At 49.3% G+C, this 15,817-nt stretch overlaps 1 protein-coding gene across 1 annotated transcript; it reads left to right on the top strand.

Moving 5' to 3' along the window:
• Window positions 1-1,170: 1,170 nt before the first annotated feature.
• Prodh2 (proline dehydrogenase 2) lies at window positions 1,171-12,522 on the top strand. Its single transcript, XM_051207033.1, has 10 exons — window positions 1,171-1,344; window positions 1,419-1,615; window positions 1,708-1,846; window positions 1,934-2,020; window positions 6,183-6,263; window positions 6,339-6,494; window positions 6,582-6,748; window positions 9,445-9,555; window positions 10,614-10,699; window positions 12,292-12,522. The coding sequence occupies exons 1-10, from the start codon at window positions 1,171-1,173 to the stop codon at window positions 12,462-12,464; spliced, it is 1,371 nt and encodes a 456-aa protein (XP_051062990.1). The 3' UTR covers window positions 12,465-12,522.
• Window positions 12,523-15,817: the final 3,295 nt, after the last annotated feature.

Genomic DNA, 15,817 nt, shown 5'->3' with positions numbered 1-15,817 from the left:
CAGGTGGATCTGATGGGATCTTGATGGGAACCTGCACTCATGTACACAGATTGACAGACACACATGCAATTCAGGGCAGGAATGTCATTGGATGAAAGGGCTTTGCAGTACAAACCTAACAGCATGGTAGATAAACACATCTAAAAACAAATGATTAGGAGCTGGAGAGATGTCACAATAATTAAAAGCTTCATAGTTAAAAGCATTTGTTTTCGAGACAGAGCTCCTCTGTGGCTTTGGAGACTGTTCTGGAACTTGCTCTTCTAAGCCAGGCTGGCCTTGAACACCCAGAGATCTGATAGCCTCTGCCTCCTGAGTGCTGGGATTAAAGGCATGAACCATCACCTCCAGGCTAAAACTTGCAGAGCTTTAAAGTTAGATTCTCAGCACCTACACAGCAGCTCACAACCTTCTATAGCCCCAGTTCCAGAGGATCTGATGCCCTCTTATGGCCATTGAAGGCACTGCATGCATGTGGTACTCAAAAGACAGGGCAGGCAGGCAAAACACACACACTGTGTGTGTGTGTGTGTGTGTGTGTGTGTGTGTGTGTGTGTGTGTGCACGCGTGTGTATACAAATCAAATTAAAAATAAAATCAAGACATGGTGGCATAAGAGTAGCTCATCCTTTTCATTGCTGTATAGTAGTCCATTGCCTGAGTCCCTGTTCATCCACCTCAATGCCCTCATCCAGTCCCATTTGGTGGACATCTGGGTTGCTTTCATTTGGGGCTAGGGTCCTTGTGGACATTTCTTACCCATGCTCATGTTCAAGTTCTGCAGACTCCATGTTTAGCGTGGACGGCAGGGGCTGTGAGCTATGTACAGTTTAAGTGTATGCAATAACTCTATACTGCTCCCTGTAAGTCAAAATAGTTGCAACAAACGAGACAAAGGTTGCTTAGCTGAGGTTGCAAAGCCCAACTGACTTGAACCTGAATTCCCTCTCACTGTTGTCCTGTCGGGCTGAAGGTTATTGGGGGCTGTCACTGGGGGGGGTTACATCCTGTTACTGTTATTCTGACCTCTGTCCTTAACCATTAATTATTAACCACTCCCCCCCAAAAGAGCCTGCTATCCTAAAGATTTGCCGGTTAATCAGTCACTGCCCCCCAGCTGGGCAAGGGACAGTTGGTAAAGCTGCCATCTGGCCCTGGTGTGGTGTGAAAATGCTCTGGGCGCGGCTGCCACTCTGCAGTCACTCCAGGCCCTCTACAGGTGGCTGGCAGCCCCTGCGTTTTGATGGCGGGGCCTTCCATCTGAAAGGAACAGCCAAGCTGGCGCGGGCTCTGCTGGTGCTTCGCCTGTGCGCCTGGCCCCCTTTGGTCACACATGGACTGGCGGTGAGCAGTGGGTACAACGGCTGGCCTGGAAGTTGCCCAGACCTGGCTCTGACCCCTCACTCTGGGTCACCCAGTTTCAGGCCTGGTCTCAGCGACTCCTGGGCTCTCGGCTCTCCCGCGCACTTCTCCGAGCATCCATCTATGGGCAGTTTGTGGCCGGGGAGACAGCAGGGGAGGTGACAGACTGTGTCCAGCAGCTACAGGTCCTGGGACTCCTGCCCCTGCTGGCAGTGCCCACCGAGGAGGAACCAGACTCCACTGCCAAGACCAGGTGAGTAGAGAGAGGCAAGGCCAGGGGAGGCTGGGGTGATGGCCGGCAGGGGGCTCGCAGGCTCTGGAAGCTGACTTCCACTGGCCGGGCAGCGAGGCCTGGTATGAGGGGAACCTCAGGACCATGCTGCATTGTGTGGACTTGTCGCGAGCTCTCGTGGACACCCGAGGCCCAGCCAGAAACAGCCTCATGCAGCTGAAAGTGACAGCACTAACCAGCGCCCGGCTTTGTGTAAGTGACAAGTGACATGGGGGTGAGGACACACGTGTGGTCGCCCACCAGGTTACCCCCAACACTCCAGCCACCGCTCCATTTCAGAAGGAGCTATCAGCTCGGATCCAAAGGCCAGCAGGCTCTTCGGAGCTGAACCCCGAGAGGCTGGCAGAAGCCATGGACTCAGGCCAGGTAGGGAATAGAGGTTGTGTCATTGAGGATATGACTGACATGGATAAATATGGATCACGTGGGGTCCTAGGGGCGGGGCCTGGGTGAGGAGCTTTCCAAAGGAGGGGTCAGGGTGGCGACAGCACTTTCTCCACGGAAGACAGGACATGAGCCTTTGGTCGGTGGCTGAGCATGGCCCGCGTGCCTGTAATCCCAGCACTTGGGAAGCTGAGGCAGGAGAATCAAGTCGCTGAGGTCATCCTGGGCTACACAGTGAGACTTGTCTGGAAAACACAGTGTGGCTTTAAAGGTGGCTCAGCAGTTAAGGACACTTGTTGCTCTTGCAGAGGACCCAGGTTTTCAGCACACACACTGGATCACAGCCACACGTAACTACTTGCAAGCCTCTGTCCCGCCTGCAGTGGGCACCAGACATACCTGTAATGTGCATACAAGCATACAGGCAAAACACCCAAGCACATCACTTAAAAAGAACTATACATTTACTTTTGGTGGTGGTAGTTTTGCTTGTAAGACAGGGTCTTATGTGTCCCAGGTTGGTCTTGAACTCTCTGTATAGCCAAGGATGACTTTGAACTCCTGATCTTCCTGCCTCCACCTCCCAAATTGCTAAAGATATAGGCATGTGCCATTGTTTAAAAATTAAATTTATTTTTTAGTCAGTGAGCAGCTACACTGGTGTATGCTTGCTGCATATAAACTGATGAGACCCATGAGATTTTTCCTTTTGTCTTGTTTTGTTTTTTGAAGCAGGATCTTAGTATGTAACCCACTGGCCTGGAACTTGCATCCCTCCTTCTCAGCCTCTCCGGTCCTGAAATTACTGGTGCCATCATGTCTGACACTGATGAGGTTCTTGCTTTATTCATTCATTTCTTAATAATATTCCAATATCCTATTCCTATGTGTGCACCTGCAGATAAGTAAGTGTGTGTGTGTGTGTGTGTGTGTGTGTGTGTGCACATGGTCAGAGGCTGGAAACAGGTATTTTTCCTCTATCACTATACATCTTTTTGTTTTGTTTTGTTTTGTTTTTGAGACAGGGTCTCTCTACATAGCCCTGGCTGTCCTAGAATAGGTATGTACCACCACACCTGGCTTTCCTGTTTATTTTTTTAATAGGTGGTCTCTCACGGAGCTCACTGTGACGGCTACCGTGGCTGGCAGGGGGCACCCAGGATCCCCGTATCTCCATCCCTGAAACCGCATTAAGGTTACAGATGGGCCGTTTCACCTAGGTTTTTATGTGGGTGCTGGGAACCGGAACTCAGATCCTCACACCTGTCCAGCAAGAAGTTTACCCACTGAACAATCTCCCTGGCTCCTGTTGGGATTTTTTTTCTTTTATCTTTTTGAGCAGCTATGGCTCTGAATATTTTGTATTTGTTCTTTTCTCATGCATCCCAATCACAGTTTCCCCTCCCTATCCTCCCAGCTGCTCCACCCCCCACTCCCTCCCCCCTCCACTCCTTCTCCATTTCCCTTCTGAGAGGAGCAAGCCTTCCAGGGATATCAACCAAACACACCATAACAACTTACATAAGCCTGGGCACAAACCCTCAGATCAAGGCTGGACAAGGCAACCCAGTAGGAGGAAAAGGGTCCCAAGAGCAGGCAACAGGGCCAGAGTCAGACTCCCCTCACTCCTACTGCTAGGAGCCCTGTTGAGATTTTTGGCATGACAAATGCATACTGTTTTGGGGGGGATGTTTTCCTAACTTATTCCTTGAGATAGGATCTCACTATGTAGCTCAGCCAGCTCTGAGACACACAATCCTTCCACCTCAGCTTTTCCAGTGCTGGGATTATAGGCATTTGTCATTATACCAGGCTTCTTCTTTATTGGACTATGTGCTTGAAAATTTTCCAAAATAAAATGTTAAGAAGCAAGTCACAGCTGTGCGCAATGAAGAAGATATCAAGTATAAGGCCACCCAGAGCTACACAGTGATACCCTGCCTCAGACAGACAGACAGATAACAGGAGCTACAGATGGAGCTTGGGAGTAGAATTTTACTAGAATCCCCTAGCGAGGGGCTCAGGTGTGGCTCAGTGGTAGAGCCCCTGGCTAAAATCCCCCAGTGAGGGGCTGGGATGTAGATGAGTAATAGAGAAAGCGTGCCTAGTATTCACAAGGTCCTAGATTTATCCTCAGCACTGCAGGGAAAACATTTAAAAAGTGAAAAGTTCGTTGTGTGGTGATCACCCACACACTTGCCACCACGAGTCATATACCAAAATACAAGGATCCTCAAGTCCAACGCTCAAAACATCATGGTATTTGCCTATAACTTTGGGTACCCCCTGTGCACTTAAATCCTCTCTGGGAGACTTGTAGTACCAAATGCAGCATAAAAACTATGTAAACAGTCGCTCTACAGCATCAGTAAGGATGTGTCCAAGTGTCTTTTCCCGGCTCGTAATAAGATGCTCTGACAAAAGCAACCCAAGGGAGAGCTTATTTGGACTTCATAAGGTGAGGTGCAGTCCATCATTAGAGGAAATCAGGGCGGCGGGGCAGCAGGAGGGTGAAGCAGTTGGTCCTGCGGCATCTAGGACCAGAAAGTAGAGATCCACAGTGCTAGCTTCCTGCTGCTCAGCTCCTTTTCTCTATTGTACAATCCAGGGTCCCCACCAGGGAAAGTTGCCACCTCGGAAGGTGACTCTCCCCACCTCAACACAAGATAATCCTCCACAGGCATGCCCAGAGCCCTGGTCTCCCAGATGACTCTAGATTCCGTCAAGCTGATGGTGCTCACCATCTCAGGGAACAGTGACAGCAATGACTGTCCATGCTCAGTGCAGATGCGGGGTTCTTCATTTTAAATTGTTTTATTTATTTACATTTAATTACCTTTTTAGTGTATGCACCACATGTGTGCAATGCCCTCAGAGGCCTTAAAAGGGTGGCAGATCTCCAGAAGCTAGAGTTACTTGCCATTGCCAGCCTCCTGCCATGAGTGCTGGGAACTGAATTCCAGTAAAGCAGGACAGGTTTTCTACAGCTCTGCAATGCTTTTCTGAATATGTTTGACCAGCCATGGGCTAAACCATGGAAACAGAGCCTATAGTCAGGGAGGGCCAACAGGACCTGATGGTCTGACCCATCCACCCATGAACCCATCTTACTTTGTGATGCGTTTCCATGGTTGACATTAGTTCACTCCTGCATCAAGTGTTTCAGGCTGTGAAGTGCTTGGGTTAGAGTTTCTTAATCACTGAAACTAGTTTTGCCTTTTTTAAGTTAAAAAATTGTTGTGTTGAATGAAAACTACAAATGAAAGCAGGTTTGGTTATGAACACCTATAAACCCACCACTTGGGAAGCAGAGGGAGGAGGAGTAGAAGTTGGAAGTCATCCTTGGCTACACAGTAAGTTCTGGGTGAGCCTAGGACACATGAGATCCTGGGTGGGGGGGGTTGGGGTTAAAGATACCCCTTGATGAAGTCCAGGAAATACACACAGTAGGACCACACAAATCTCCTTCCATACCCAGAGACTGCCCATCACTGCCCTCCCATCAGTCTGAGGGTGAGTTTTGGTTTTGTTTGATCTTTTCTTTCCTTTTTTTACTTTAGGTTGGGTCTCATACAGCCCAGGCTGGTCTCTCAGTCACTTTGTAGCCCAGGATAGCCTTTAACTCCATCTTCATGCCAGTTTTATGAGGTGGCTTTATTTCTCAACCCTGGCTTTCTCTCCCTCCTCCCTCTCTCCTATTGCCCTTTAAAACCCCACTACATTGATGCATATATGTGTTTGTTGGGTGTGGGTGTGTGCGCATGACACAGCACGGGGCTGGAGGTCAGAGGGCAACTGCCAGGAGTCGGTTGTCCCCTTCCACCACATGGGTCCTGAGACTTGAATTCAGTGTCTTCAGCCACTGAATCGTCCCACGGGCTCTCTTCCGTTCTCACTGGATAGATTAGCCCAGGCTGCCTCAGCCTCCCAAATTGCAAGATTACAGGCATGTGTGGCCACACCCTGGGAGTCACTCACTTTTCAGATTTTACACACACACACACACACACACACACACACACACACACACGCACGCACGCACGCACGCACGCACACACGCACACTGGTGGGAGTGAAGACTCAGGTCCTGGAGGAGCCAGCAGTCCTGAGCGGTCTCCCATTCCCATCCCCTGGCGTCCCTCAGAACCTCCAGCTCTCCTGCCTCAGCACCGATCAGAATCAGCATCTGCAGGCCTCTCTCAGCCGCTTGCACCGCGTGGCCCAGGTAACACCCAAGTGGGTGGACTGGCTCCCCACCCCCTCACACTGCTGGCCCTGACATCTTTCTCTCCCCCCTCAGCATGCCCGGGCCCAGCACGTGAGGCTCCTGGTGGATGCTGAGTACACGTTCATCAATCCTGCCCTCTCCCTGCTCGTGGATGCCCTGGCCCTGCGCTGGAACAGACCCGAGGAAGGCGGGCCCTGGGTGTGGAACACTTACCAGGCCTATCTGAAGGTGGGTGGTGTGGGATGCTCTAAATGCAGGGGTGGGGGGGATGCAGCAGCACCCTGATCCTCCTGAGTCTGCCTGTGTGCCCTGCAGGAAACTCAGAAACGGCTGGAGCGGGATGCTGAGGCCGCACACAAGGCTGGCCTGGCGTTTGGGGTGAAGTTGGTACGAGGTGCCTATCTGGACAAGGAGAGAGCCATGACACAGCTCCAAGGGAAGGAAGACTGCACTCAGCCTGACTATGAGGCCACTAGCCGAAGGTAGGGACTGAGAGGCTATAGGAGAAATAATAGATAGCATTAATATGTCGCCAGGGTAGGGAGGCAGCTCAGTGACTGGCTCGGTTAGGGTTCCTCTTGCTGTGAAGGGACACCATGGCCGCAGCAACTCTTAGAAAGGAAAACATTTAACTGGGACTGGCTTACAGTTCAGAGGTTCAGTCGGCTATCATCATGGAGGGACACGGTGGCGTGCAGGAAGACGTAGCTCTGGAGACGCAGCTGCTGCAGGCAACAGGAAGTAGAGTGACTCGCTGGGCGTGGCTTGAGCATATATATATATATATATATGTATATATATATATATATGAGACTTCAAAGCCCGCCTCCACAGTGACGAACTTCCTCCACCAAGACCACACCTTCCATTAATGCCACGCCCTTCGGGGGCCTTTTTTTTTTTTTTTTTTTTTAAATCACCACGATGAGTACAGTGCTTGCTGCACCAGGACGGAGTATCATGGTACACACCCACGGCTCCAGCACTCTGTCGTGGAGACAAGCAGATGAGATAGACTCACTGGGAGTCAATGCAGTTGAAACACTGATCTCGAGGTTCAGTGAGGGGCCCTGACTCCAACAGTAAGGTACACAGAGCTGGAGGAAGATACCCAACGTTGACCTCTGCGTTCTACCTGCGTATGCATAGGGAGCACATATGTACATGCAGGAGTACACACACGCACACGCGCACACGCATGCATGCACGCATGCACACGCACACGCACGAAGCTGTGGGTCGTGGCTTGTTACTGCAATGCCAGTGCATAAAGCGCTTCTCTCACAAACTCAGTGACTCAGACCCCTCAGACCCTGCCTGTCATCCTAGACTTGAGAGGCAGAGGCAGGGGATGGGGTGGGAAGGATAACAAGCTGCTATCTAGAGTAGCCGGAACTGATGAGTTTGGGTTCAGTGAGAGGTCTTGTCTTAGTAAGTAAAGTGGAGATCCATCAACAAAGACACCCAATGTCAACCTAGGGCCACAACCCACACATGTACACACATGTGCACATGAACACACACACTCAAATTTAAATAATAGCATTTAATTCTTCTTTTGGAGAAAAGCAGATTGCCTAAGCCTGACAGTCCCTCTGCCTCTGAGCCACGCCCCCAACCCCTGACTGGGGGATTCTAGGCAGGTGCTCTGCCACTGAACTATATGCACTGTCCTCTTTTTACTTTTGGTTTTGAAACAGACTAAGTTTCCAGGGTGACCTTGAACTTCACTCTGTAACACAGGCAGGGTTTGAACTTGCAGGCCTCCTGCCTCATCATCCAGAGTAGCTGGAATGACAGACCTGCACCACCAGACCTGCACAATGTAATCTTCCACTTGCTCACCACCTGCCATGGGACTCTGTGCCAAACATCTTGTGTGTGTCCATGTCACTTGCTCTCCAGGGTTCGGGACACTGTTGCCTCCGATCAGAACAGCAGCACCCTCCTTCCTCTTCCCCCACCCCCACCCCCAGTTTACCGTTCCTGTGGTTATTTCCCCTTTTTGTGGACACCTGTATTGCTACTAATCATGTTCCGTAGGTGTGTTGATTACTCTTCTGGATGCTTGACAAAATCCCTGGCAAAAGCAGCTTCAGGAATGAAGGGCTTGTTTCGACTCCTGCGTGAGGGGCCAGAGTTCACAGTATCAGAGTGTTTGACAACAGGAGGTGGCTGGCCACATTGCGCCCACAGCCAGGGGCAGAGAGAACTGGGTGCCAGTTCTCAGCCCATCACACCACCCCCTCTAAGTTTGTCTGGTTTGGTTTTCAAGACAGGGTTTCCCTGTGTAGCCCTGGCTGTCCTGGAACTCGCTCTGTAGACCAGGCTGGCCTCGAACTCAGACCTTTCTGTCTCTGCCTCTCAAGTGCTGGGATTAAAGGCGTGTGCCACCATGCCTGGCTTTTACTTTCTCGTTTTTTTTTTTTTTTTTTTTTTTTCCAGCCTGGGACCACAACACATAAAATATGGCACCTGCATTAGGTGTGTGTTGCCGAGGCAGAGAGGGCCTTTCTTCCTCAGTTAAACTTCCGTGGCAATGACATCACAGGCATGCCAAGGATGTCCTCTTATACATAATCCACATCATGTTATCTTGAAACATTTTTTTTTTGTCATCTTGAAAATTAAGACAACCTACCACACTGCCAGTGAGATGACTCTGCAGGTAAAGGTGCTCGCCACCAAGCCTCATGGCCTGAGTTCCATCCCCGAGACCTCTGTGGTAGGAGAGAACATGTGGCAAGATCTCTACGCCTACGCTCTAGAACACACACACACACACACACACTGAATAAAATTTTGTAATTAAAAAAAAAATGCATCCACGCTGCAGTGCCTAACCCTGGACAAATGCCGGCTTGAGCACGGACATGGTTTCGCTGTGAGAGAATCATCAGGTCAGAAGCCATTCACTCTGGCTTTTAGAAGCACATGCTTGCCATCCTTGCCCATGAGAGGCTGAGGCAGGAGGACTGTGAATTCTACATGGGCTACATCGTGAGACTATGTCAGAACCAACCATGACCCTGATTTTCACCCACCTCCATCCTGACTACTGTTAAGGGATCTCACCCGGTTACAAGAGAGGGAAATGGCTCTGAGGAGCCCGTGCCTGAAGGACGAAGGAGGGCAGGAGTCCCGTCTCAGAGGAGCTGAGCAGAGCCTCTCCCTTCAGTTACAGCCGCTGCCTGGAGCTGATGCTGCGCCGTGTGTCCCTTCATGGCCCCCTGTGCCACCTCATGGTGGCTTCCCACAATGAAGACTCCGTTCACCAGGCAACTAAGCGGTATGAGGTTGAGGGATGGGAACCCAGTGTCCCATCCCTTTCTGGGGACAGTGACGGGAATGGGGTGGTGGGTGGGGGACAGTGAAGAAGAGGGGGGGTATTAAAAGTGTTGAATTCCAATCTGGCATGATGATACACACCTGTTGTCCTCAGAAGACTGAGGCAGGAGGATCAAGAACTGATGCCAACCCGAGTTACATAGTAAGAATCTTAAAAAAACAAAACAAAACAAAAACAAAAACAATGTCTATGTATGTATGTCTATGTATGAGCTATAGGCTCAGAAGTGATGTCATTGTCCCTTATTACTGAGACTGAGGGAGGACTAAAGACTCCCGGGAGCTGCTGAGGCTCAATGGGTAGAAGTCTTAAGAGAGATCATGAGAATTGTTATTTATTGATGGGTTTGATTTGATTTTCACATGTGTGTGTTTATGTATGCACCCGTGAATACAAGTACCAGGGGAGACCAGAAGAGGATGTCAGACTCCCTGGAACTAGAATTACAGGCAGTTTTTTTTAGCTGCTATGTAGGTGCTGTGAGTCTAACGCAGGTCCTCTGGAAGAGCAGTCGGTGCTTTTAACCACTGAGTCATCTCTCCAGCCCTACAGTGGTTATTTACCATTGAATTTGGGGATAGTCATTCCTCAAGATCTGTGGAAAATGTGTTCTAGGACCAATCTCCACGGAAACCAAAATCTTCAGATGCTCAAATCTCTCCTATCGGATGATGTACTATTTGAATATTTGCATATGACCCATGAATATCCTCCTCCATGCTGGAAGTCATCAAGTTTATTTATGACACCTAGAATAATGAATGTAAACATACATGAATAGTTATACTGTTAAGAACAATATAAGGGAAACCTATGCAGGTGTTTGACACGGACCTGATCTACCCTCATATTTGATCCCTGGTCGAATCCGTGGCTGTGGAACTGTGGATCCAGCTGGCCAACTGCTCTCTCCCCATATTTGAATGCTGGGGTGGGCTGACTTGCTCTCTAGATCTAGCCATTGCTTGTCTGCATTGATAATGTGACCCCTTCTGCAGCATGTGGGAGCTGGGCATTCCTCCGGATGGGCCCGTCTGTTTTGGACAACTTCTAGGCATGTGTGACCATGTCTCCCTGGCACTAGGTATGTGAACGGCCCATCCCCCCACCCCCCACCCCACCCTCTCATTTCCTCTCACCCAGATCCCTCCTGTTGTTTGCAACCATTATCTGACTCCACTCTCAAGCAGAACCTGCAGCTGGTTCACCCTCTGGTTCCTTCCAGACATCTTGGGAGCCCTTGAAGGGCTGTGCCCTGTGGCTTCTTTCCTGGCCTGTGCTGGTTCTTGCTTATGGTGGCATATTTCCTGTTCGGTGTCCCGACTGCTGCTCCATAAGGCCTTAGACCAGATTCCTTTCCTTCTGTGGGATACTGAGGGTAACAGAGGCACTTTACTATTGGAAAGATGGCTCAGTGGGTAAAGCACCTAACATGCAAGCCTGAAGACCTGAGTTCAAATCCCCAGAACCCATGCCAACGCCAGACAGTAGTGCAAATGTCTGTCATTCTAGAGTGTTTGTAGACATGGGAGGCAGAAGCGGGAGGCTCCCCAGAAGTGTGCAGCATCTAGTCTAGTTTTATGCAGTGCAGAGAGGCCTTTCTCACGGAAGATTTAAAAAAAAGAGGAACGATCTCCACAGGTTGTTCTCTGACACATGCATGCTCACACACACACACACATGAATGAAAGCATGCATGTATGCACACACACATACTCTAAAACATACAGACTTTGTTCTTGATCCACACTTCCAGTGTTTCTTGATACTTGTTTACTTGTTTTTGCTTTTGAGACAGGATCTTGTTATGCAGCCCTTGTAGACCAGGCTAGCCTCAAACTCACAGAAACCCTCTGCCTCCTCTGCCTCTGCCTCCTGGGGGGGCTGACACTAAAGGCAAGCCTCACCACATCTGGCCTGAGGCTTCTTTTCATACCTTGATATAAATTTAGGCTGCCAGTGTGTGATCAGGCTAGTCCATGACCACCGAGCAGTGATGGCTGTTTCTGGCCTAATACAGTCTCTAGCAGTGTTGAGAGGTGGGAGGTGACCCTCACTGACTCTCCCTCAGAAGGTAGAGTTTTCCTGACTTCTAGCTCAATGTGGGACAGGGTCCTTATAGCACTCAGCCCAGTCAGGCGCCTACGTAATCACGTAACATGCTAGGTTGTCCAACATTAATTGGGTTTTACCTTCAGGGAAGGAATGGCAGCTTCCTGAATCTCAGCCCTCTCTAAGCTTTTACTTTCTTAATTCTTGAATTGGTGAGCTTCTTGCTCTCTTAACAATATCTTAATAAACAGATATTTTTTTCCACATGTGGTGGTGCAAGCCTACAATTCCAGCCAGCACTCAGGAGGCTGAGGCAGAAGGATTTGGAGTGGAATTGAGCATGGACTACACAATAAAAGCCAATCTCTTAACAACCGATCAGAAGGAAAGGAAGAAGGGAGGGATGGATGGACAGAGGGAGAAGAGGACATTTATTTGTTTCTTTTAAATGTTTGCTGAGGAGTGTTTTCAGTGATGAATTATTACATGTCATACTCACCTAGTCTGCCATGTTCTGAGCAAGGGAAGTAGCATTTGGTGCTGATGCTCAGGAACATCTCTCTCTCTCTCTGTGTCTGTCTGTCTATCTCTGAGTCTACACTCTGCCAATACTTTCCCCAACAGGACAGGCTGGATATTTGGTATATAAGTCTATCCCGTATGGCTGCCTGGAGGAGGTGATCCCCTACCTGATTCGGAGAGCCCAGGAGAACCGGAGTGTGTTGCAGGGTGCCCGCAGGGAACAGGCATTACTCAGCCAAGAACTGTGGCGGAGGCTTCTGGGAAGGAAGGTCTGAGGGCTACTCCATCAGCACCATTAGGGGCCATGTGCGCAATAAAGGTCCCAAGACTCTGCCTCTGCCTCTACCTCTTTGAAGCTGCCTCCTTGGGGAAGGGCTGATCCTGGCCTCGGCCTACAGAGCTTGGATAGGTGGGGCATTTCTGAAACTCAAGAGATATTTAGTTCTGTGTGGTGGCATATGCCTGTCATCCCAGCACTTGGGAAGCTGGGTCAATAGGATCATGAGTTCCAAACCAGTGAGAGGAGGAAGAAGAGAGAGAGAGAGAGAAAGAGAGAGAGAGAGAGAGAGAGAGAGCATGCGTCCATGTATGTTTCAATGACCCAGGGTGATAATGACTTGAGGTCATGTATCTGTCAATGGACTTGGCCAGGGATCTATTCAAGAATTCTTCCCATCTCAGAGGATGTTCAATAAATAACACAGCTGAAGAGTAGACACTGAAGATTAGACAAAAGCCGGAGCCAAGGCCATGTGCTCAGGAGGGGTGGACCATGCCTTCAGTTAATAAGCATTGATGAGCAGGCTGGAGAAATGTCTTTGTCACTAAGATGTCTGGTGCACAAAAACATGAGGGCCTGAGTTCTATCTCCAGCACCCATATAAAGCTCCAAACACAGTGGAGTGGTACAGGCCAAGACAAGCAGATACTGGTTGAGCCACAGGTCCCAGTAAGGGATGCTGCCTCAAAACCAGAGTGGCACTAGGAAGCTGTCTTAGTTTGGGTTGTCTGTCGCTATGAAGGGACACCATGACCACTGCAATTCTCATAAATAAAACATGTCAGTGGGTGGCTCACTTACAGTTTCAGAGGTCCAGTTCATTATCACCATGGTGAGGAGCACGGTGGCATTCCGGCAGACCTGTGCTGAGGGTGCAGCGTCATCCAGGCAACAGGAAATCGACAGAGACAGTGAGTGGTACCCTGAGCACAGGAAGCCTCAAAGCCCACCCTCACAGTGACACACGTCCTCCAACAAGGCCGTACCCACTCCAACAAAGCCCCACCTCCTAATAGTGTCCCTCCTACGACATTATGAGGACCAATTGCTTTCAAACTACCAAAGAAGCACCGGCAGGAGTATGACAGGTTCAAGGCTAGCCTGGACTACATAGTGATGCTCTATCGCAAGAACAAAACAAGAGCTGAGGCTGAGGTTGGTGGAACACTTGCCAAGAGCCCCCGATGAGGGGCTGGGGCATGGAGCAATGGTAGAGCATGCGCTTAACATATACAGGAACTTGAATTCCGCCTCCAGCACTGTAAATAATAATTAAAGTTACAAAGATGGAAAGGAGCTGGGCAGGGATGGTTACATTTGTTTATGCTGTGCAACATTTGTTTAACGACGCCAAGATGTGTTGCATTCCTTTATGGTGCATTTGTTTAACTCTGTGAAGCTGTGTTACTTAACCTGTCTAAAACACCTGATTGGCCTAATAAAGAGCTAAGCGCCCAATAGCTAAACAGGATAAAGGAGAGGCAGGGCTATAGCACAAATTCTAACTGTTCTTAATAATAAAACCCCAGAGTCAGATGTTGGGGGTGGGGAATCTGAAAGATCAGAGAAGCAAAGCAGCCAGCTACTAAATCTTACCACCTCTACCTCAGACCAAAGGGGTGATCCCGTCTCCATGAATCCTCAGACTGACTGCCTCAGACCCACTGCCTAGACTGCCCTGAGCTCTTCCTGCCTTATATTTCTCTCCCCGCCCGGGCCATATCCTTTTCTGTCTCTGCCTCCTTAGTGCTGAGATTAAAGGCACGTGACTCCAAATGCTGGGATCACCTTTGTGTGAGCTCAGTTTCTCTTTTTGACTGGCTCGATTTCGTGTAGCCCAAGGTGGCCTTGTACTAACAGAGATCCCTCTGCCACTGTCTCCCGAGTGCCGGGATTAAAGGTGTGTGCCATCACTGCCTGGCCTCTATGGCTAATTAGTGTGGCTAGTTTTGCACTCTGATCTTCAAGTAAGCTCTATTTGTAAGATCACAAACAAAATATAACCACATGGGGCTGCCAGGCAGAGAGAATAAATAGAAGGAATAAAAGAGATGGTTGAGGAGGAGCAAGAGAAAAGAGGCCAGAAGAACATCAGTGGCCAGCCACCCAGCTACACGGCAAGCCGAGGAGTGAGAAGGATATACAGAACAGAGAAAGGGAGAAGCCCAGAGGCAAAGGCTAGACCGGATAATTTAAGAAAGGCTGGCTAGAAATAAGCCAACCTATGGCCAGGCATTCATAAAAAAAGAGTAAGTCTCCAGGAGCTGGTTGGTGAGCCCCAAGGAGTAAAGAGCAAAGTGTTAAGATTAAAATAAAACAAAAACAGAAAACTATGGTGGTGCTTTTAATCCCTGCCCTTGAGAACAGAGGCAGAGGCAGGAGGAGCTGTGAGGTACAGAGCAAGTTCCAGGACAGCCAGGGCGATACAGAGAAATCTTATCTGGAAAAAAAAAAAAAAAAAAAAAAAAAAAAGAAAGAAAAAAAAAAAAAAAAAAAGGAAAACCCACAGGGCAATGGTACAAATTAAGAATTGAGGACATGCCAGGCATTGGTGGCGAAAGCCTTTAATCCCAGCTCTTAGGAGGCAGAGGCAGGCAGATCCCATAAATTTGAGGCCAGCCTGGTCTACTGAGTGAGTTCCAGGACAGCCAAGGCTGTTACATAGAGAAACCCTATCTTGCAAAAACTAAAAAAGGAGAAGAAGGAGGAGGAGAAAGAACTGAGGGCATGGGGTATAGGGAGAGGAGACATGCCTCTGCTTCTCTGCCATGGGCAGGGTGAGCCAAAGGAAGGCAAAGATGCCAGGAAGCTATCTCTTGTTTCAAATGGTAGAAATGGGACCAAGCTTACTATGAACAAGTGAGGCCAAGTTCCTTGATGCAGCCATCTAAAACTGAACAGAGGCAGGCCAGACCACAGGAGACCAAACCGCTCACTCAACACAAACGGTGTCAGCTGTATTGACTTGTTGGCTGGGAGAGGGGGATGGGTTAGAGTTTGTTAACTGCTCATCAGGCACCGGTTTTGATGTGAAAGCTGTTCTTTGAGTCAGGGTCCCAGCATTTGGGAGGTGGAGGCAGTATGACTGGGAGTCAAGGTCATAGTCATTTACTTACTTATTGGTTTCTGGAGACAGGGTTTCTCTGTGCAGCCCTGGCTGTCCTGGAACTCACTTTGTAGACCAGGCTGGCCTCGAACTCATAGAGGGTCATACTGACTTTCAGGCTAGTTACTGCTTTAGGCCATCTCCCCTGCCCCCTTCTCATTTTTGCACACACGCAAACCTGGCTTGTACATAAGTAGGTTAATATAAGGTCACACTGCCCCTCCTTTCTTGTGAGTCAGCAG

Source organism: Phodopus roborovskii, unplaced genomic scaffold (genome assembly GCF_943737965.1).
Source record: "Phodopus roborovskii unplaced genomic scaffold, PHOROB, whole genome shotgun sequence".
NCBI lineage: Eukaryota > Metazoa > Chordata > Mammalia > Rodentia > Cricetidae > Phodopus > Phodopus roborovskii.
The sequence above is the reverse complement of the archived record's forward strand: the minus strand, read 5'-3'. Positions and strand labels throughout refer to the sequence as shown.